A 24291-nucleotide genomic window follows, 5' to 3' on the forward strand; every position below is an offset into this window, starting at 1 on the left:
ACTATTTTCTGTCATTTGCTGTCACACCTAAATCAGACACGTTTACTTGGAAATCCAGAAAATTGTGACAGTGTATGAAAAATGCAAGAACTTGGTTGCAGTAATATTTCTAATAATTAGAGTAGCAGAGGCACATATTTCGTTACACTTAGAGCAGCAACTCTTTTTTTTCTTTAAAAGCGTACCAGTAGGCCTTTTCTCACAGCAGACATTTTGACTTGTCACAGTGGGAAAAGCAGAGTTGTTACTAATAATAACACAAACAATGGCTCAGTTATAGTTGTATATTTTATATAGTGTTCCAGTAACAGTGAGGCAGCTTGCACGATACCAGCAACCTGAAATCATAGCAGCTAAATGGAATTCAGCCATTGTTCGTTTCATTATTTACACCTGTGCTTCTGCTACTATGACAGGTGAAGATGTCTCCTGTGACAAGCTTACGCTTATTTTATTCTTTATTCTCTAAAACTTATTCTTAGTTTTCATTCATCTCCGTCTCCTACAGGTCCTCTTATCACATATTTCATGGTCAAGTGTCATTTTTCTTTAAATCATTCAAATGCAATTTCTTCAATTAAGTAGTGAAACACAATGCATATAAAACAGGAGATTTATTCAGTAATGTCAAAACAGGTGTTTTTAAATGGTATAAAACGTTATGCGATTTAATGAAAACAAAAATTATTTTCATGCTAAAAGACATTAAAAGATTCTGTCCCTGTACAAAGATATAGAGCATGGCACAAATAATAGGCTCTACATAATATACCTAAAAACATTTAATAGTTAACCTGGCTAGTTTAATGTTTCTGAATTTAATTCTTCAGTTAGTCAGGATGAGCAGCAATGAAGGAGAGGGACACAAAACGTTTGGTTTTCATGTTGAAATAATCGAATACCAGCTAACTAGCTCTAGTTGGGCAGTACAATAGAAGAGTGTACTCCGTATGTCCAGATCTGCTATTCTCCTCCTTTCTATCTGTACTGACATGTCTTTTATTTTCATCCCTCTACCTCGAGGAACACGATTCTTTTGGCCACATCCTCCTCGCTGTATTTCTCTTGCAGCTGCTGTCGGACCACGGGATCAGCTGAGAGCAAAAGACTGTCGTCACAGCGATTCCAAAGTGGCCGTGAAATGGAACAGCGATTCAAAAGCTGATCCAGAGCAGCAGAGAAGTCTCCGCTGGTCTTCAACAGGGCTTTGGTCACACTAATCAAGTCCTGGAACAAAAATAGTTAGGAGAGTTTTTAGAAATGCCAAACAGAATATAATCAAGAATAAAGTGCAGTAAGATTGTGGAGTGAATGAAGATGGGTGTGCTGCGTCTAGTACACCACACTGTTCACCTGGTTTGTCTGGTTCATCAGCTCTTTGATTCGCTGCTTGTCTTCTTCCAACTGGACCTGTGTCAGTGAAAGTGCAGTGTCTCTGTTCACTGTTGGCTGTGGTTTGGATGGAGCTACCGGATTATCACCAACAATGGACTGAGAGTCGTCCTCCTGAGATTCATTGTCGAATATGAACAGGTGGGCCTTGGAGGTTGCATTGACAGCCTCGGTGGCTGCAGGTTCAGGGCCGCCTGTCTTTGGTAGGCAGTTGCCACTAGAGGCCTGGGTCTCTTGCGTGTTCTCTTGGAGGCGGAGTCCGTGTTCAGGGTTGGACTGCGTGGAAGCAGCGTCTGTAGCTGTGTCTGAAGTGGGGAGTGGCGGTTCTGTCGATGAGAGTTGTTTTGTCGCTGTTTCAGTTGGGTTTTGGAGATCTGGAGTTTCGTCCTCACCAGACTGAGAGACAGGAACATAACAGTTTACATATTTAGAGGATGGGAAAATAATATGGCCCTTTGACACTGCCTTTGTGTTCAGCCACATAATAGGGTTTTATTTGTGGAGAGGGACATTTGAGCAGCTTTTGCAAAAGGTAACAGCAACTAGAGCTGAAATCATTTGTTGATTAATTGACAAATTATCTGAAACCTTTTGTCTGCTTGACAATCCCATTTTACAGCAATAAAGTGAGATGAACAAACAGATAAAATCTTCTTAGATAAAACAGATATTGACAAAGTTTCCTTTGGATACATCATTTGAAATTGGAGAAAAAGGTAATAAATTGCAATATATCGCAGAATCTTGCAATATGTTTAAAATCGCAATAATATCGTATCGCGACATAAGTATCGTGATATCGTATCGTGAGGCTTCTCACCCCTACTATTCTGTTGTCTTACCTCACTTTCATCTTCAAACTCCTTTGAAGCCAACTCTAGAATCCCTAACTTTCTCTTTTCTTTCTTCTTCTCTCCTTTCTGTGGCACTGAATTAGACTCTGTATCTGCAAAACAGTGATGGAGGTTAAAAGATGAGAGGAGATCCTCCCACTCTGCCTGACTCAACAATTTACTCAAGTCTGTACTATAAAAGCTTGAAAAGATATTAAGATGCCGTCCATGTGTCTTGTGTCCCACTCTGGTAGATATATAACAAACCTGCTTGTGCTGTTTCAGAGACAGCAGCTTGTCCGCTCCGCTCCTCTTGACTCTCTGCCACTGCTGTCACGCTCTTTCCTCTGGCTCTCTTAGAAGGCGGCTGCTCTACGGTTGTGTCTTTTTGAAGAGCGGACTTAACGGCTGATTTAGTTTTCTTTGAGGGCTGGGGAGATGATGACGGTTGTCCTGGAGAAGTTGTTGACGACCTGAGTTTTTTGCCATATGGTTCAGGCGATGACAGCTCGTCGAGCACAAGTTGCCTGCGTGTTAATCGACGCTGCGGTTGTTCCGGCTTGGGGGAGGCCTTTTGCTGGGCTTTAGGCTTTTTCTGGGACGAGGTCTCGGGCAGGGACTCGGGCTGAGCTGGAGGAGAGTCCTCTGGCACACTTTCTTTTTGTGGAGAGATGAGTTCATCCGTTTCTGGTTCTGTGCTCTCAGCTGGAATGGGGCGAGCGTCTGTCTGTGGGTCCAAACAAGGTCCCTCAGGTTGGGGGGAGTTAGATGTTTCAGCTTCTACGGTCTCTACTTGAGTGCTTTCAGCTAGTTGCTCATCTGTCTGTGGGTTCACATGTTGCACTTTTTCTTGGGGAGAGATGGGTGTTTGACCGTCTCCAATTTTTGGTTGTGTGCTTTCAGATGGTATCAGCAGGTCATCTATCTGTCGAGACACCACATCTGTTGTGTTCAGTTCTGCTCATTTAAATAAATGATTAAATCACATACAAACTTACTATTCAAGACTTTAAGTGTGGTGTTTGTTGCAGGAAGTGAGTTGTGGTTACTACCTGTGTTAGGTCTGTTGCTGCTGAATGTGTCTGAGTAGAAGCAGCATCTTCTGCACTGGGCGGTTTTTGAACATCTGTCTCTTGATTTTCTTCTACCTAGGAGCAGACAGAGGAGAAACATCAGGCTTCATGTCTATAAAAAGATGTGACTATGAGTAGTCAGGAGGTATTCCAAAGTTGAGTTTGTACTTCAAAAGGAAGTATGTGAATTTAAGTCTGTTGCATTATACTGTACAGTATGTGTTTCCATAAACACCTTGTTACTAAAAAATTATAATTAAAGCAACAGTGTGTTGCGCAATAGATTTTTTTTATTTGGCACCACCCAGTGGTAGTATCCAAAAATACACTCAGCCCTACAGCCTCTGTGACATCAACCAGGGTTTTGAGTTATTTTGAAGCTGTCAACAAGCAGCTTTTGCACATTGTGGTAAGTTTGGACAAAACACAATGTTATGGTATTTTATATGTTAGCGTTGTTATTTACTTAGTTCCACCAACCCACCTACCATGATTATTATAATTATTTGAATGTTGGCCAGTGTGCCATTGACATGATCTTGCAATATTAACATTAGCTTGACTTTTTTTTTCCCGTAAAGAGAGATATTTTGATATCTTGACAGCCGTCATCTGAAACACAGAGAGAGCCTGGGTGACCTGCAGGTGGCATGAACAATGAATGCTCCGTAACTTTGAGTCACTGCTAATAACACCATTGTCTCCCTGGTATTACTTGAACATACTGATCACTGGCTACCTGTGAGAAACGCACTATATTGAAAGGTGTCTCATATTTTGTACACATGCATTTACATACATGACGGGGACATAATGCAATAAAATTAAAAAAAAATATCTTTCAACATATTGTAGCACAATTTGGCGCCAAAATAAACACCCTGCTAATAAAACCTTAACATTATAAGCTCCAGAAATGTTGGATTTTTTGTTTTTGATTTTTTCCCCCAACTTTTTTTTAATTTAAGTTTAAATGTTTACAACAGGTGACACATAGCATATGGGCCCGTTTCAGGAAGGAGGTTTAACAAACTGAGTGTAACCCTGAACTCTGAGTTGATTACCCCGAGATGGGAAACGCTGAGTTTTCGGTTCCAGAACAGCTGATTTGAGTTGGTTCAATCAACTCGGAGTAGGTTGACTCAGAGCTAAGTGCGTCCACCACCACCACCACAATAAAAAGGCAGCATGAATGGAGCCATGATACAACGATTCACCATGGTAACAACCACAAACAAACTGGTCGGCGGAAATACTCATGTGCACATACAGCGAGTTTGAACATGTATTTCGTTAAAGTGCTCATATTATGCTTTTTGGCTTTCCCCCTTTCCTTTATTGTGTTATATATCTTTTTGTGCACATTATAGGTTTATAAAAGGGGAAAAAGCCCAAAGTCCACTCCAAAGGGACTTACCATCTCCAACAGAAAACACTGTTCACAAACTGCTCCAAACAGCTCTATTGTAGTCCAGCCTTTACTTCCGTGACGAACGTGCGTCACTTTGTAACACACGTTACAATGCTCGCCTAGCTGCTAGCATGGCACTCCCTCATACTCTGCTTCTGACTGGCTAGCAGTACTTACTTAGCATGTGCGACTCCCAACAAAGATGGTAGAAGTGAGATGTCTCACTCTGTAGCTAAAACAGAGAGCTCAACACACAGGGTGAAAAGAGGAGCTGCAGCAATGTGCAGTACAACAAATATATGGTGTTCTCTGAGGCAGCTGGCATCAAGTGGAGCGGTCCAGAAGGAGCTCAGTCCTCCAAGTCAGGAGATAAGCTGAGGGAGTCTCTAGGAATGTCAAGATAGAGCCTTTCAGAGAAGATCTAATGAAAATGGCTGACAAAGGGTTAGGGGAGATAGTGCGATCGTAGGCTCTGCTCATGGTGTCAGAAATACTCATTCAAAAAGTAGTTAATTGAAGGCAAGACCAGAACATGTGAGTTCGGTTGGCAGGAGACTGGTTACACCTGTTACAGGTGTCCCGGACAGTGGAATTTATTTTGGACAGTTTCGCGTTTGTATAGTGGACTTTATGAAGGACCTTGCATTGGATTAAGCCATGACGAAAACACATATGGAGGATGAGTGAACCGTAGTCAGAGCAAGATCCCATTGTTGGTCCATAATAGCCATATTCAGATCGCTCTCCCATGCAGCCTTTGTCAAAGTACGAGGAGGGCTCACTGAGGACAAGCACAATAAAGCGTACAGTACGGAAACACATTTCTTTCGGTTCGGGTCTGTCGCCAGGAGGGAATCAGTCAGGGTTTTGGGGGGACCAGTTTGGAAAGTGGGGGAATGTCTTCTTGACAAAGTCCCTAATCTGGAAAAAGCGAAAGAGGTGTGACTTTGGCAAACCATAGAGGGAAGCGAGCTCTGCGAAGGTTGCAAATATGCCATCTTTGTATAGGTCTTTGATGCTGATGACACCTTTATTGTGCCAGGCCCTAAATGCGAGGTCTGAACTTGAAGGTGTAAAGACATGGTTTTTAAGCAGTGGGGCCAAGACGGAAGGGCCCTGTAAGCCAAAGTTTTTCCTAACTTGACTCCAGATCTTAAGCGAGAGGGATACAATCGGGAATGCGCCCACGGATGTTAAGGGCAGAGGGAGATGAGAGCAGAGGAGCGACCGCGGCAGGAGGCGCGATCCTGCCTTTTCCAAATGTACCCAGGGGGGTAGAGAGGCACAGTCGTCGTTCATCCAGTACAGGAGTTTTTGCAAGTTAGCTTAGGGGGCGCCAGGCCCCCCTCAGTCTTCGGGGACTGTAGTATCGCCTTTCGGATCCTAGCAGGTTTGCTGCCCCATAGAAATTTAGATATCGCCCTGTCCAGCTTTAGAGATTTAACGATAAGTACCGGGATGTGCTGGAAAAGATAAAGAAATTTGGGGAGGACAACCATCTTAATCAAATTTATCCGGCCCACGAGGGAGGAAATATTGTATTTAATGCAGGACTGCTGTATTGACCTGGATTAGATTGTAACTGTAACCTGTGCCTCCTGTGTAAATTCTAAAAGAAACGTGTGATACTGAGACTTAAATGACAAAATACCGTCCAGGTAAATTACCTTAGTCTCTCCCTCTACTGTCTTGGTGTCTTCCTCTGTTGTTGCCACCTCCACAACCTCTGACTGTTTTTTTGCCAGTAGCACTTTATAGTGAGTTTTCATTGACTGCCAGCTGTGACCGGTCACCTGCTGCTTCTCCATCTCTTGCCAAAGCCGGTTCCCCCCAATCTCTGTCTTGTGCTTGCTGACATAACTCAAAATAGCAGCGTCATCTTCAGCGGTGTAAGCAAGCCTGCCTAATAATAAGGAAGGAATGACAGAAAGTACATATATCAGTTGATTTAAAACAACAGTTACATAAATTCCAATTCCCAATTTGATAATAAACAGTACAGCTAATAGAAAACCAGTGCACACTTTTTTATTTAACAGCTATTTTTTTATGACTTTCAATATGGTCCTCACAAGTAATTTTGGGTCTTTACATCATACCTCTTACGAATCCAGGAGAGGTCTCTTTGTTTTTGTTAAGTCTAGCAGACTGTCTCGGGACCACTTCCGGATTTAACCTGTAGTCCTCTAAATTCAGCTGTTCATCCTTCTCGATACAGTCTTGAATGTACTGCGTGGACACGTACCTTAAGAGAAAACAGAACGCAGCTTAAATTCTGTGCTTTGAATATTTTTCAAGTTAGTTACACAGTAACCACTTTTGCCTAATTAAATGTTCTAGCTGATCCCACGATCACTGTGCTAAAACTTAAAATTGCTCCATCATTAGAAAAAAGGAATAAATCATAATATAGTAAGCCATGTTTATTTATAGAACATGTTCCCAGTAACACTAGTAAAGCTCCTCCTTACAGAGAAAAATGCTCTTTAATTGTGTAATAAGGGTAGGCATTTTTTTTCAATGAGCCTTAGAAGACTGGCCGTGAACAAACAGCAGCTAGTAGCTACTGTATATGGTGTAACAGTGAGGTACAGGTAGATCACAATGTGTCCCATATGTTGACATCAATACGTACTGTACATTCCTTCTACCCAGTGTGTGATGAAACAGACTTTAGCTCATCAGGTGTGAGGCTGAGATGTGACTTATTTATTGTCATTATATGTGATAATTAAGCTGTATTTGTGAATGCTGAACAGACTAAATGTCAAAATATGAAAGATGAATTGGCTGAATAAACCCATCAACACCATTTCTCCTGACATACATACTTTCTAATGTTCAGCACCTACCAGTGAGCAGTAGTTTCAGGAATAGAGCATCTTTCCTCTGGGTCAATCAGCAGAATTGCCCCTGGCTGCTGCACATTGCACAACAACCCCCCTCCAGCTGTGATGAGCGGCTGGAGCTTCAGTTTAACAGGACCCGGTCGCAAGAAGAAAGACATGGGTTCACCGTCCACAGTCAAGAACAGAACTGGGGAGATGTTAAATTTGGCCACATCCTGCTGTTTGGACGGCATAGTCAAAATGTCTCACCTGGTGGAAGAGGGGGAATTACAAAGAAGACAGCGCGTAATACATGTCAAATATTGAAGGTGAAGCTCTACTACTGTTAGAACGTAACTAACGGTATGAGCACAAACATTTACAAGTACCATCAGAACCTGTAAATCAAGCAAAAACAACATTGCAACACCTTATAACACAACATAGCATGCTGTATGTCTAGTTCTGACAAGAGCTGTTGTTATTTCTGTAGACTATTGAAACGACTGGTTAAGTAATTGATTAGTTGGTCGATACTAGCAAATTAAAAAACTAATTTCAAATATGACAAAGTCATTTTTCAACATTTAATGGTTTCACGTGAGGATTTTCTTCCTTTACTTGTGTAGATCAAATATGTTGTGGTTTCTGGCTTGTTACTTTGGGAATATTTCCCTTTTTTTTAATGTTTTACAGACACAACAATTTAAAGATGAATTAAAAGATTTTCAACGCAGGTGTTTATCGTGATTCAGTGCTCCATAAAGCTTAATTTAACCAAAACCAGTTGCAGCTCTTAACTTTATCAGCCAGTTAATTTGAGCTAGTTGGATACAGATAAAAGTGATGCAGTCTAATAAAACAACACTGCAATAAATCCTACATTCATAAGATTATAGTGTTCAATTTTTGTTAAATCGTTTAAACACAAGCCCATTCACTGTCCTCTGCCCGGTAAAACCACTGACAGTTTTAAAACACTAATATTGCCCCTCCTGCCATTATTATGAAAACATTATTTACCAAAGGATTGATTACATGATAACGGTTCCTCACAGGACAGATACAGTTATGTTATACAACCAAAGACCTACTATTACCATCGAAATTGATTTAGTTCTTTTTGATTTTCATGAAATAAATTTTATACAGGCTATGGTTGTATCACAGACGGTTGAAGTCATCTGTAATATGTCTGCCTAGTTTAATTCACTCTTTGACCAACATGTGGTTTTGTGTGCACATGAAGCCTCGATAAATGAACCCTTTTGCGAACCAACTGTCTGAAAACCTTCAATGCTCTCACATGAACAGCTGGGAAAAGGTTTCCGTTAGTTAACGTTACAGTACGTTAGCTTAGTCTGGTTAGCACGATTAGCTTGGACGTAGCCCGTTTAATGGCATATTTTGGAGAGAGTTGCAGCCTAGTTAGCTGATGTTATGAGCACACAAAACCACTGCTTACAGTAGACATTGAACTTAAAACGTACCATGTAGCTAGTGTATTAGTTTGTTTACCTCCTCGGTGAGCTTTCCCGCCGCGACGACAACAACAACAACAACAAAACAACCTACTTCCGGGTTTTCTTCTTGGTCGGCGGATTGAATCCAGTTAGTGTTGCATTACTGCCCCTACTGTTTGGAGGCTTTTCAACTTTTTTGACATTTGTGTAACCCTGTCTAGATATAGATACATCACTTCACAGTGACTCTGACTAAATATGAAATAGGACTGGAGAACTATATAGAAAGTTGAGGTGAAAAAGATCCACGTATCCAGAATAACTGTGCTGCAATTTACACATACCTCCCGTTTATTAATTGAAAGAATTGGAACTTAAAAAAACTAAAATAGATAAAAGAATCACTTTAAATGAAGGTCGAAGCTCTCCAACATGACGTGAAAAGGGCCTTTTTTCACAGCAGACCTTTTGACTTGTCATATACAGCAGGACTAATACTATGTTACTAATTTACTGTGTCCGGTTTAAACTTGCACCCTGAATTCAGCCTTCATTCATTTTACACCTGTGCCTTTTCTACTGTGACATGTCAAATTGTCTTTTGTTTAATTTCTTCTTTTCAATTAGCTGTTCCTCTAAATTGCTATACCTTCACCGGATTGCAGAACTTGCATATATCAAAGTGTTGGATATTTCTGTGCCATCCTTGAACTATGTAGATGTGTGTTATATGATGTATGCCCTTTCAATATATCAAATAAACCTTTCTAAACTAAAAGCAGTGATGCCCTCCCTCGTTTGTCTTAAAAATGGTCTGAAAATATTATATTTACACATTCAGAATACAATGTGTACTGTAATGTGAGAAAAAGTTCCAGTGTAGTACAGGGTCAGGACCCCACACAGAGTATTGGTGATGTTATGTTCACAGTAGAACAAAACAACCCAACTGAGCTGTGAGCTTCCTTCAGCAGAGAAAAATCTCCAGAATCAAACACATAAACACTGACAGTCCAGTGGGACATATTACTTCTGATTAGATGATTGTCCCCCTGAGGCAGGTATGTGAAAGGCATGATGGATAACGGCTGCACTGATTTCAGCACCTCAACATATGAATAACATAATGGTCACAGAAAATTAAACCTGATGTGTTCCTCTATTAGCAGGGAATCAGCCCAAAAGTGTAGCAGAAATCGAAGAGATGCACACATATTTTTATAAGCAGGCTACCTGTAGTGTAGTTGTGACATCACAACCGTACAGAAGTTCTGACGGCTGATACAGTTACAGTATAATGTGTACAGTACAGTTACACTATAATGTGTACTACAGTACTGCAGTATACAATGTGTATTTCAGAATACAGGCTGTGTGCATTTCTCTGTGGATTGAGCGTGTTGATACTTTCACAGTATATAGCACCTCAACCTGCTTTAAAAAAAGACATGAAAATCTTGTTTTTACAACATGGGACCTTTATACTTGTCCGATATTGATACTGCTTTGTGTTTAAGAACTATATTCTACAGTGTTGTAAATTACAAAGATTTTCTCTTTTTTTGGTATGTTTGGTTTTGCAATTGTTTACGTATCTGCTTTAAAACTTTTCTGTCTATAAACTAAAAAACAATCTAGTAATACTTATCCCGTGTTGATCCAATTCCCTTTTAAATGCCAAACGCTAATTAACATTTCTCAACAATATTAGTGACTCATTACTTTGTGAAATCCAGAGCCCAGCTTTAACTTATTCTTTGTTCAGTTAAGCCAGGAGGCCATGGGAAGGAATTGGGCTCGCCTGTTTACTGTATCACCTCCCCGACCTTGCCTCCCTCACAGTCCTGACAGCTACATTATTGTTATTGGCCTCTATTGTTTCTCTCCCTCTTTGGTTCAACCAGCTGAAACAATACAACAGCCACAGAGGTGTTCCAACTCCTCCAAGTCAATGTATGTTTGTGGATAATCTGTAATAATTAGATTAGGCTCTGGCAGAACAAAAATCCCTTCTGTGAGTTTCAGTAGCTGTTTCCATCCTGCAGAGGGAGATATTACACTACTTTACAGAACACCAGGGCTGTCTATCAAACAACATGTTACTAATCACTTTAGTCCAAAATAATGGATTGATATTACTACTGTATCCCAAATAAAGTGCATTTTAATTTTATCTGTTTACCAGTCAAGTGCATCTGTTTGCAGAATTACCATTTGGAAACAACAGTTTCAGTGAACAGAACAAACCTCCATCAGATTAATTTAAATTCAGATTCATTTATTTGTCATAATTCTTTAAGTACTTACATATATAGGAAAATGAAAAAAATCTGTTCTCCACCAGCCACTTGCAGTGCGACAGGAAAAGACACAATCATACAGACAAATACGTAGACTAAATATATAAAACCAGGTAGTCCAGATAATCTAGCTAGCTGTCTCAATTTACCCTGCAGAGATCTGAAGCAGTTAACCATAGTCCTCATAAATTGACCGGAGTTTGAAATTCTTACACAAAGAAAGCGGAAGGAAATGGACATCGGCGAAAAGACATGCATCCAGCGGAATTTCCTGCAGCACCGGAGCAATCCCGGAAGTGGAACGTTGTGGCTATAGACTACTGGACTATAGACGTGGCCTTGACCTCTCTTGAGATTTTGTGATTGTCACTAGTTCACCAACTGAAGCTTCTTTTGGAGACAGATCAAGACTCAAGTGCCAATGTGGGTTTTTTCGCTTTCTCACTGGCACGCTGTGATCGTCCCTGTGGATGTGCTGCTTGGGAAAAACTAGGCTAAAGGGATCCGGGTCACTCTGAACCACTGTAAGGCCTCAGTTTCATAATAGCCATATAGAGCAGCATTGCTACTGATGATAACCAGACAAACTAACAAGAGGGAAAATAGATGAAGCTCTGTCTCTTTTTTTCTCTAGAGCTAACGTGTCCTCCTTGAATCTTTGGCCATGGCAATATTAAGGCACATTTTAACCATTCTTTGCAGAGAGTCCATTCAATTTCTGCAGATTTATTATAGTGTAATAAGTATAGGATTAATGGCCAGTGAGAAAAGGTCTGTTATGCCTCCTAAAAAAGACAACCTTGAAAGACTCCTCTAGAGTGAGACGGAAAGGCCTCAATCTCAGCACAACTGGCAGGTTACTGCCTAACTGTACCTCTTAACCCTTGTAATATATTAGTAATATGTTAGAAAGCTGCACACATAACACGTTTGTGTTATGGGTCAAAATTGACCCGTATAGATTTAGGTTAGGAAAAAGGTAAGTCTTTTAACAAGAATACACATCTAATGAAGAGGAGGGTCCAAGTGGCCCAGATGCTCAAAAAGAGTTCTTTAAATAAAAAATAATTGACATTTAATGGTCGTCAATCCCTTATCGCACCCAAGGTAAAGCACCAACTGAGAACAGCAACCCAACAGGTGTTTGCTGGATGGGGATCGACAAAACATACCAGATTGTTAACATGGGGCTGTGGCTTCTTGCTGGGGTGTACAGATCCTGGAATGAGGCTACGGCTTACTTTTATGTGTCATCCTCTGTTTCAAGAGTTATTTGCTTTCACATTCAGGAGACACGAGTTGCTTGCCTTGTGAATGACAAACTTGCTGCTATTAGGGATATTGGGACAAATGGGTGGAACACTTGTCATACATGTAGCCTCATTTCAGGATCTGTACACCCCAGCAAGAAGCAACAGCCCCATGTAAGCATCCAGGTGTGTTTTGTCGATCTCCATCTAACAAACACCCTTCCATGTTTGTCATCAGAGCTTCTCAACAGATGGCAGTATGAACAGCTCAAATGCTGTCTTGATGTCTTGGACATGTGACACAGCATATGTACAGTAGTAGGTCATTCTGATATGTCGGTGCTCCACCTTGGGTGTTATAAGGGATCAATGTCCATTTTGGGGACCTTTGAGCCAAATTTCATCTATGAAGCAGCCTACAACTGACAATATTCTCTGCCGGGTCATATTGACCCGTAACACCACATATATTACTTTTTTGTTTTTCTTTGGGCTTTTCCGCATTATTTTTACAGGACAGCTAGGTGAGAAAGGGGAGAGAGAGAGAGGGGGAAGACATGCAAGAAATCGTCACAGATCGGATTCAAACCCTGGACCTCTGCGTCGAGGCATGAACCTCCAAGTATATGTGCGCCTGCTCTACCCACTGAACCAACCCGCGCCACGTTACATTTTTTACAGACATTTACAATTTAATACAATTCTCATGTTTGTTGTGTAAGAATAGCCATGTCTGAGGATATCATGAAAACTTCTTCCAATAAAAAATAGGAAATGGTATTTTTTACACATCTGAACTTGAAAACGGGTCAAATTTGACCCTAACACAATATATGGGTTAAGTTTATACCTTTTCCCCCCTGTTTCCAGTCCATATGATAAGCTAAGCTAACCATCACCGGACTGCAGCTTTATATGTTTTAGACGTCGTAATGTTTTAAAATGTTTTAACACTCACTGTCTCTAGGCAGTGAGTGTGTCACATAAAAAAAATCCTTTCACTTGTCAGGAATGATGACAGAACAGCTTAAATCAGGTGACATTGTATTATATTGCACCTACATTCTACTCAAGTGCAAATGAATGGTGTTAAAGAGTGAGTGAGTAAATGAGTCACTTGGAAAAAATCCACCTGACAAAGGTAATGTGATGTGGTGTGAGCTCTGCCAGTTGAGGCCAAAAATATTCGTGGGCGGGAAAAATGTTGTGAAATTTCTACAGTGTAAAGAACACAATGTTTTTTTTGTGCTTTTCCACCTTTAATTTTTGATAGGACAGCTAGGTGAGAAAGGGGAGCGAGAGGGGGAAGACATGCAGGAAATCGTCACAGGTCCAATTTGAACTCTAGACCTCTGCGTCGAGGCATAAACCTCTCAGTATATGTGCACCTGCTCTACCAATGAGCCAACCCGGCCACAAAGCACACAATGTTTGATATTTTTTATGCCTACCTTTATATCTAGACTATTGTTTTTTATGTTGGGATATACACATAAATCCAATCCAGTGAATTTGCACTGTTAAATAATCTCAATAAACAAAGTAAATTTAAAATCTTTAAATGTAGTTTTGATTCTATACTTTAAGAGGAGCTGTGTAAATTATGGGGAATTGATGCACGCTATGCATAGAGCTCTACTTACATGTTCAAATTGTAAAATTCACACTTCTTGTAGCCTTCAAATTTATGAAAGTTGACTTTATATTTATATATTTTGTGTCTCATTATTGTTTTAGGATTAGAGAAAGAAAAAAAACACTTTCACTTTTTCATGCCACTAAATAATCTACAATTTACAGTCAATTATCAGTGAAATGCTAAAAATCTGATGCATCGCGCTACACACAATTTGTGCTTTATAGAGATATACAGTGGAACAAATATCCCTGGCCAAAATTAAACCGGAGTACATTATTTCTTCTTCTGAAAGTCTAAAATGTTTCCTGTTGAAAGAACATAAAGTGCAATAATATACATTCCTGAGGTGTTTTCTATATAAACACCAGATTAAACACAACTATTTCTCGAGAGCAATATTCGTCTTACAGCGGCAGGTGTATCACTTCACAAACAAGGCTTGTTCAAGGACCCACATACACAAAGATATCAGGTATCACACCCTGGTGGGAGTAAAATTCTTTTCTCATACTAAAACAAAAGAGAATAAAAAAGCAAAGCTGCTGTTTCTTAAGGAGCTCAAACAAAAACAAAACTTCCTTGTGTAAATCACAGTCGCTATCTTTGGACTTGGCTCTGTGCGAATGGACAACTGCAGAAAAAGACTTTATGAAAATTATTTGGCAGATTAGCTCAGGAATCTTGGCAGGGTTTGGTCAGCAGAGACCGGCCATAACAAAGTGAGGATATGCTGACTCGACATAAAGAACACATTTAATTACCATCATCATCAACCATCCAAGAGGACCATCCGGGTCAGAGCCAGAAATCCCCCCCAGCCTTCATCTGCCAACTCAAATGCTTATTTTAAGTGGCCAAACTTCTCCTTAATCTGCGGCATTCTCACGGCCTGGCTCTCCTCTTCTCCTCTTTTCTCCTTTTTACAGCTCACACATATTCCTCTTATTCCTCATCAGATCTCATTGTTATCATAATTGTTGTCTTTATAACCTGAGAAAAAGATCCCAGCAGATACATAAAGAAAGAGAAAAACAAAGAGGCTGCCCTAAGGCAACCAGATGTCTTTTTGACTCTTACAGTACAGCCTCCCAGTATAATGTGTCATATGAAAGAATAGGTTAGATAAGACAGATAAGTTTGTCTTTAAAATAAGACAATCAGTATCATGTAAGTATGATTCACTAAATAGGGAAAATTTATGGATATAATTGATATTTGTCACTGCTGTTATTGCATCATTTACTGCAATAATCAGTTATTGCAGGTTTAAAGATATTTTATATAAACGTAACACAAAAAGTAAGGAAATTTGTGTTTAGTAGATTATTTCTCTGTGGTAACAATGCTTTTTGGCAATGAATCTTATAACGTGAGAAGAAGAGAAGATTTGGCAAATTTTTCATGGGCGCAACCCACATACTCAGCGCTGCTGCTCATCCTACAAATACATGTTCCATACAAATGGGGCACCATTTGAAAGGGAACTAAACAGGCTTTCCAACGGTATAAGATTTATTGCCAAAAAGCATTGTTACCACAGAGAAATAATCTACCAAACACGAATTCCCTTACTTTTTGTGCTAAGTTTATATTCTAATCAATTATTTTGATACCTCAAGGCAATATTATGCAGTTAGGCTACTTGTTAGGACAATAATATGTTCAGTGGTGGAGATGTATTATGTCTAACTAGAACTCACAGGAAATAATGGACACGGGTGCATTTTATGGCAGAAGGGGGCGAAAGGGTACTCATAGAGGTATTTTCCTGCTGATAGTGAGGACAGTGAGCTTGGAGCAACGACAAAGACAAAGACTTGATCCCACAATCAGGTTTGGGAAGCAGTTCTGTTTAGAGTCAACACTAAGAAATGAACAAGCTTGGTCCATATAGAATTATGTATTTCTTAAACTAAGTATAAGGCAAAGTGCAGGGCATGTGTGGCTCATCTCTCTTTCAGGACCAAAAGCAGCTGTTTCCGGAGGTTCAACACAGAATGAGAAACCACAAAATGAAGACCAAGATTCATAAATATTAGAAAAAATCTGAAACTTACAGAAACAAGGGACCATATGTATTTTGTAATATGATGTTTCTGAGGTATATGTTGCGTTTTCTTCTGCCTAATAATTGTTCGACAGATATCTGATATTTTTTTGATCGACACATTTTTAGAACACCACAATCTTACAGTGGTGGAAATATTTTTTCATAAGAGAACAAAATACATCTTTACAGTGTATCATATATAATAAAGCACACATTATCTAGGTCTTCTTAATGTGTCTCATAGGTCCAATGGCTTCCACTGACTAATCTGCTGACATCTAATTTACAATAATCCTATAATTCACCAAGCTTGACCCTAATGATGGATTTTACGGAGTGTAAATCCCTCATATGAATGGAAGCATGTACTGTTAGTTTGTCTATTAAAAGGCTTGTAACCTGTCAAAAAGCCAGACAATAAAAAGGCTCTGTGTCAATGAACCTGCACCGTGTGTTAAGGTGAACTGATGTCTCAGTGGCCTGAGTTTGACTCTGACCTTGTTGTTGTGTGCCTCTAACCGTTTCTTTTTTAGTTCCCTGTAAATTGATCTGTCTAAAAAAAAAGCCACAGACGTTGGTACCCCCTCAAAAAATAATGACATGTCCAAAAAACATTTTACAAAATTAAACCACCTCATAGCTCATCAGATGTGTATCCACAGACTTTGGTTTTCTGGCACGATTCAACAGAGTTCAGATGTTGCAATCATTCCAACAGGGTGTGTGTGTGTGTGTGTGTGTGTGTGTTTGGTAAGAGACACTGAGGACAGCTGATGTAATGACTGCAAAACAGATTTCCAGAGTCTGGAATACTGGAATGGTTTCAAAAAAGGCATTATTAGGAAATGTTTTTTGACAGTACATCGCAAGTCCACTCAGATGACTTTAAGCAAGAGACAGATTTCAAGTAAAAAGTTAGAAAACATTTTATTTACAACAACCCCCCCCCCGCCCCCAACGGTATTAATCCAATCGCTTTGTCTGCAGATCCTCAATGCCCACCCACCCATCCCAGCTGTCCAGTAGACACTTTGCATATAGATAAAAATATAATTTCATAGCAAAAATTATAACTCAACCACTTTTGGAGAATTTAAAATCAAACAATGCTGAAAGGCGTGTTTGACAGACAATTTCATCCACACAAAAATAATACATATGGCTGTATATTATATATTATAAATGTGTAATATATCTTTTTTAAATGGCATTTATTCCACACAAAAAAGAAGTCAAACAGCAAATCTTAAAGGCACAATATGGCGTATACAGTTTTCTTTCTTATAACAAACATCAACATGGTAATGTGCCTTTTGTTGTCTTCACACTTTCTCACAGGTTCTGCAGGTGGCCGAGACCAAAATATTTTACAGGCAATAATCTCATTTCTGTCTTTAGATAAAGATGATTAAAAACAGATAGTACTTTCCCCCTGATGCCAAAACCGAAAAAATGACTGTGTATTGTTTTGTGTGTGTGCGCCAGCATTCATTTATTTGTGTGTGTTCACAGAGGTATTGAAGCACGTAGACACTGCTGCTGCCTATGACGGCTGTAACGCAACATTTAGATAAGCTGCACATGAACAACACATACTCTATTGTGTGACACATAGTGTAAGAATATTCACAGTAATTCACAGTTAGTTACAGACTCTCGTTCTGATTTGTGCAATAGGTGGTGGTAGTTTCGTATTTAAGTTGGCAGCCCACTCGTTCACAAAATGTCCAGGCTCAGCAGTGGCTAAATGACATTGCTGCTGTCTAGACAAGCTCTAACACACAGATTGTGTCTTTCTTTCCTTGATTTCCCTTTTCCTGTTCTTCCTCATCTCTTTCTCAATTTCACTCAGCCTGTCTGGCTACCTCCCTTTATTTCAACACACCAGCAGCACAAAGTGCTTCATCTGTATAACTTCACAAGTCATGATTTTAAAAATAAAATCTCTTTATTCTCTTTTTTACTTCTCTTTCTCTACTTGTCCTTTTCTTCCTGTTCAATTCTAATACAAGTCCTTCATGATCTCCTGCAGCAGTGGGTGTAAGCAAATGTCCACCTCTGTCTTCTTCAGCAGCTGGATGAGGTGGACGTGGTCGGTGACGATCTGACGCAGGTCCGTCATTTTCTGGAGCAGTTTGGCGAACAGTTGCAGAGAGACTGGGTGGTTTAGCTTCAGCTGCAGCTCGAGCGAATGGAGAACCGTTTCCTGAAGCTGCTCGATGGGCTTTACGTTCAGCAGGCCTGGCCGGTCTGGACAGGTTACAGAGACAGGGGGCATAAATCAGTGACATTTCTGGTGACACAATAAGTGTCTATTAGGTCAACATTTCTGTTGAGTAAAAAGCCTTTAATTTAGCAGTCGCTTATTTCTGGACCTAGCTGTGTTATTGCTAAAAGCCTTCTTATCTTCAAACTATAATCTTAGTCATTTATGTTAATAATTGACTTAAATGTCTGATGTTTCATCCTCATCGGATCAAGGCCAGACTTTTATCAAGTGGCCACACACTAACCAGCAATATTATACTACGTAGTGGTTTGTGAGTGAGGATGGTTTGCTGTTGAACAGGCATTAAATGTTTAGATTTTAAACAGTTAGTTCCCAAAAAATGTTTTACTTTACTATTAAGACATTAGAATAGTGCAAAAACCTTTATGCCTCCTTCTCTAGTACTTTTCGTTTTGATAAAGATCATTAATAACAGTGGAAAAACGTGAAGAAACAAGCAAAGTTAAGGGAGTCATAGTTGCTCGTGTTGCTTTTTTGTCCTTGTCGAAATGGAAAATTGTTATACATTTTGGGAAATACTTATTTGCTTTGTTGTCAGGAGAAAGTTTATCCACTCTGACATTTATCCGTTCAGTATGAAGCTGGAGCCAAGAGATGGTTAGCTTATTATTTCACAAACGCTTAAAAAGACTTAACATTAAGACTCTAAAGCCAACATGTAACCTAAGCCAACTCCCTTCTGGCTGCAAGCTTCATTTTAACAACAGACACACGATTGGAATCAAAGTATTCCTTTAAGACTACTAGGACTAGAATACTATGATTAATGACATCTACAACATATCCTGTAGAAAAAGAAAAAAAAACACTCACCCCCGCTGAGGATAATAACAGCCAGAAACAGCGCCATGTCGCTGTCGTCCAGCTCCAGCATGTTGAACTTGACTGAGAACTCAAACTTTGGTTCCATCATTTGACAGAAAGGTTTCCTGAGACTCTTGAGGAACTCCCGCGTCATAAAGATCTGTCCGTAGGAGATCAGGGTCCCGTCTTTGTTCATCAGAGGCGCCATCATGATGATTAAGACCTCAATCACACCATACTTCAGCAAAGTTACCTGGGAAAAGGGTAAAGGTTGGGGTGAATAACCAGAGTGGGATTAGACCTTCACAAATGACAGGTGGTAAGTGATGGTTCTAAAGTGTTCACAGTATCTTCAGCTAAATTTATGGTATGTACGGATTTAAGTGACAGAATGGATAAGCAGCAGTATTCAAGCCTGTCACCTGATCATTGAGATCCAGATGGATGAATCCTGGGATACTCTTGGCGAACTCTGTCACTTCTCTCACTGCTTCGGCCGAACGTGATTGACAGCTTTGGAAGAAACGCAGTTCCAAAGCGTCTGATTGTGCCTGTCCGCTGATGCTCGCCATTCCCAAAAAGCCAAACTCGGACCTCGGGTTAGCACCTGTGATACCTGAAATCGGATAAGATGTGCATAGAAAAGAACGTATGTCCCTGATGAGGCGGTTTAGTTGCAGGATTACAAGAAAAACTACAACAATGTTTTAAATATCTTCAGTGCAAAGAACAGAGAGAGTTTTAAAGCCAATTCAAAAAGGAAGGTAACAGAGATGACAATTTAATTATTGGGTTAGGTAACATCTCTAAATCATGACAAAGAGTATATTGTATTTCTAACCTCCAAGTCCAGCTGTTAGGACGGATGTCTGCTGCTGTTGCTCCTGGATGGGTATCTGCCTACAATTAATAAACTGCTCTCCTTCCATTAGAGACTTCATGTCATGGATGACAAAAGGCTGCAGGTAGAGAAGAAAGAATATGGAAGGAGAGAGATGTGTGGGAGTAAGAAAGAGCAGGTAGAAAAGGACAGGAGAAGGCAAAAGAAAGAAAGAAAGAGAAAGAAAGAAAGAAAGAAAGAAAGAAAGAAAGAAAGAAAGAAAGAAAGAAAAAAAAAAGAAAGAAAGAAAAGGAACAGCGTCAGTTAGTCACAGGTCTTCTGAGGACACGTGAAATACAGATGTAATAACATATACTGTGTCTGCACGTTGCACTCATTCAAAAGCAAACACCACCAATCTTATATGTCTGATGGACAAAATAAATCAATCCTAGCTGCAGGCTGAGTCAGACAAAAACACCATTTCCAGATAAATGAAGCATAACTAAGTTAAAGTCGCTCTAACTGGCAAAACACCGGCAAAGACATGCAGCGGCCTGAATGATGAATGGTACCATTCATATACTTAAATCTCCCTTTTTCATAGCGGTGAAATGAATGAGACATCCTAAAGGGAATTACAGCAAACAATTCTCACAAAACGTTGTGAAATGAATAATCACTTATCATGTGAGTGAATGAAATAGATGTATACAGTATGTGCTGTATTTGCAGGAATCTTTTAGATTACAGTATAGGCAGCGTTCGTATGGAAGATCCCGGCTGCCAATTTTAAAATAAAGTAATTTAAAGCACAAAGAAGAAATTGACACACATTAATCCTCTTGTAAAGGAAAAGTTGAATTCATAAGCATTAAAATGCACCCTTGCTATGTTCAATACACACAGGTTTTTTTTTTTTGCTGCTACAGACCTAATTGGCGAACAGTAGTCTAAGTTGGTTAATGTTAGCTAACTTTAACCATAAAAAACCTTTGCTGACTTTGTCTGTGCTACTGTAAAGCTACAATTTATCATTTGTCATTATTCAGTAATTGCTACTTTGTAGCCAAAGTGGCCCATCCCAGTTATCCATCTTTACTTTCTCATTAATTGTACAAAATGTTCTACTGTATGTCAAACTAATTTAGCGAAACATGTGTGAGTACTTCCTTCACCTCTGATGGCGAGTCTGGAGTGCTGGTAGAGTTAAACGTTGATTATACATCAACTCATATCAAGGCCCCACGTGTTAAAAAAAACTGTAAATCGTCTACAAAACATAAAATTATCCTATAATCATCCTCCCAATTTGTTTCAGGAGGTTCACTGTTGTTTAGTAAATAAACCAAGACTTCCTTAAACCAACAGATAATTCAGTGCTTTTGGCTGCTATCGCTGTGTGATGAACAGTCATAACAACGAGAGGCAGAGTGGCCTTGAACTCATCCGACTATACAGAGAGAGACAACAGAAAAGGAAAAGACTCAGATGCTGCTTGTACATTTGGTCCTCAGTTGTAAAGCCAATAATAATAACAACAATGACAGTAATAATTATAATTACTAATGAGGGCAAGAGTGCATTTTGGTTCATTTGCACCATGATATTCATTATTCACTGCCCAACATTCACATCGAAGCTATAGTTAAATTAAATGTAAATATATTTTTAAGTGCTTGATCTGGGTGTTTGGTTCTACCTATCAAAATCTATCAAATCCTTCTGACAATATAATTAATAGCTTCAGTTGGTCAGATTAGGCTGTTTTAGTAATATTCAAATAGATTTATTTGAACCATACTTTTGATAACTTTCAGAATGAGTTATCAAAACATATTGAAAATATTTGATGATACTTTGATGTTTTTTTTTCTTTGTTTACTTTATTTCAAGCCTTTAATAACAGTATCATGTCAGTAGTTCTGAGATGAACCACAAGACTGAAGCCATCACCACAAACCAACTGTGGATCATTATTAAATATTTTTAGTTAGTAATAGTTTTCTTTCAGCTGCCACGTAATTTTCCGTTGATGTGGATTTCCTGATAAGGTCTCTTTTGAATACTAAGATTCAATATCTCAAAACCTTACATTACATATAAAAACACAGAAATAGATGATATCTCACATTTTATGATTCTGGCCAACACATTCTCCTACAGTCCACTTGTATAAATGACCAAATGTCTTAATGAATTAGTTTGACTTGTTGAGAAGGTATGTGGAAGCCATATCCTGTTGCATAGCTTGACCACTGTAATCTGAGGTGCTTTCTAAAGCTGACCGTCAGCAGAAAAGGCAGTCGGACTGTGTCCAAAAATAGTTCACTGAAACGTGTTTCTGAAAACATTTTAAGCGAGAAATAGGCTATGCAGTTGCTGAATCTGTTTTCATTTCAGATCAACAAAGGTCAGTTTAAAAGATTTTGAGAGGCATTCGTCACTCATCCCGCTCGTTATTTCCGGGTTGGTGGAGTGAGTCCGACTGCCCGCCCTCTGACCCAGCAAGTCAGGTCGGCCAAAATGAAGGCCAACAGCTCCTCCGATGGACGACGACACGGAATACACCGAACAGACTCGAGTCACTAACCTCGCCAGACTGTCCGACGGCCAATTATCGGGTTGGTGTGTCAGGGCCATAACAGCCGAGACATGTAGAAACCAGTCAATCCACTTTTCCTGTTAGAGCAGACATAATAGACTGAAAAGCCCTTAATTGAACTAAACTGAGCTTGGCAAAAAAAAGGTTGACACATGCGGGGAGTTAAAAAGTTTGAACTAAAAGTTTCTTTCCTCCTTCACTTCAAACTTTATTGTTTGCACTGTTTTCCCCTGAGAAACTGCTTGTTTCATTTAAAATTGTGGTAATTCTGTAATATAATTTATGTGTAAGTAAAGATACATTTTTCATAGTGAAGAAGGCTTTTTATGTCCTATATCTGATTTTTGGTAGAATATGAGATTTTTGGTTTGTTTTTATCATCATGATTAAGTGTAAATGTAAAAGATGTACTGTTAGGACGGTGTTTGGTGGTTGGGTTGTTTGTGATACTTCCCAGAGTGGAATTCATAAAAATATCTATTGACCTATATTTGACTATAGGTCTGAAATGGGTCTGTAATGACATTTAGTAGAAAATTCAATAAAAATGAATGTAGTCTATTATGCAGGCAGTATGCAGCACTCCCCCACCATTATATAGCCTAATAAATAGACGTAAAGTAGAATTGAGGGTGCTGCTTACCACGTTGTCTCCAGTCTTCCCAGCGAGGATGGCCCTGGCCTTGGCCTTGGTGAGGGGGAAGTATTTCAGATAGGCCTCGTACAGATGCCGGGCCAGAGCCCTTAGATCTGCTGCCTCTGGGTGCATGTGCACCATGTCAGACGAGAACTCAGCTAGCAGTTTCTCCTTCTCCGCCTGGGGCATTCGGCCAAAACGAATGGCTGGGAAAGGAAACAGACAGACAGACAGAAATACACATTAGAGCACAAATGGACACTCATAGCTAAGGGCTGGCGGGCAGGCAGATACAATATATAAGAGCACACACAGAAATATACTGTAAGCAAAAATAATCATACCGATAAACACACGTTTGTAAATTCACGCACATGACACACACAAAACATTAAATGTAGGCTACATTCCCTCTATTGTAAAATTTCTTAAACAAAAATCTCCCTCCTGTCAAGTTCTTAATTAACAAAAAGTTATAAAACAAACAAACAGTTAAGACTAAAATCAGTCTACATTTTACATTCAAGTCATAATCCTGATGTTATGCTAACAAAATTTACTATCCCAAAGCCATTTTATATGACCTCTAAAGTAGAGATGGTCCGATACCATTTTTTGCTTCCCGATACCGATTCCGATACCTGAACTTGTGTATCGGCCGATACCGAGTACCGATCTGATACCAGTGTGTCATATATTTTATTATGTTTTAACAGCTGTATACTACTATCCCTGTATGGATGTGATATTATTTCTATCTTTGTTGTCGGTCTGGCTCAGGTTAAACTCTTTGTGAAACATGAATGCCCCAGAACTTTCTTTTATTCTGCAGTTTGACAGTCAGTTATAACGGAAAAAGAACATAAATAAACTACTTTAATGTAGATTTTCTTTAG

The 24291-nt window shown here is 39.5% G+C and overlaps 2 protein-coding genes across 3 annotated transcripts in view; both read right to left on the minus strand.

The window, feature by feature from the left end:
- Positions 1-595: 595 nt before the first annotated feature.
- On the minus strand, positions 596-9133 carry terf2ip (telomeric repeat binding factor 2, interacting protein). Of its 2 annotated transcripts, none has more exons than XM_078248831.1 (9): positions 9056-9133; positions 7562-7807; positions 6809-6954; positions 6377-6612; positions 3278-3373; positions 2493-3150; positions 2235-2338; positions 1354-1788; positions 596-1227 (listed from the first exon to the last, which is right to left on the minus strand). In XM_078248831.1, the coding sequence occupies exons 2-9, from the start codon at positions 7789-7791 to the stop codon at positions 1006-1008; spliced, it is 2127 nt and encodes a 708-aa protein (XP_078104957.1). In that variant the 5' UTR covers positions 7792-7807; positions 9056-9133; the 3' UTR covers positions 596-1005. The 2 variants fall into 2 exon arrangements, with proteins under 2 accessions (XP_078104957.1, XP_078104956.1); XM_078248830.1 differs by having other exon boundaries at positions 9028-9121.
- An 8185-nt stretch (positions 9134-17318) lies between these two features.
- The window catches only part of pparg (peroxisome proliferator-activated receptor gamma), a 35032-nt gene continuing 28059 nt past the window's right edge, over positions 17319-24291 (minus strand). Inside the window, exons 5-9 of the mRNA XM_078248832.1 lie at positions 23402-23601; positions 20175-20292; positions 19756-19949; positions 19343-19586; positions 17319-18489 (exon numbers count right to left, since the gene is read on the minus strand). Of these exons, the coding sequence (XP_078104958.1) occupies positions 18242-18489; positions 19343-19586; positions 19756-19949; positions 20175-20292; positions 23402-23601 (1004 nt within the window). The 3' untranslated portion in view covers positions 17319-18241. The remainder of the gene's footprint in view (positions 18490-19342; positions 19587-19755; positions 19950-20174; positions 20293-23401; positions 23602-24291) is intronic.

This window comes from Sander vitreus, chromosome 4 (genome assembly GCF_031162955.1).
Source record: "Sander vitreus isolate 19-12246 chromosome 4, sanVit1, whole genome shotgun sequence".
NCBI classification, from domain to species: domain Eukaryota; kingdom Metazoa; phylum Chordata; class Actinopteri; order Perciformes; family Percidae; genus Sander; species Sander vitreus.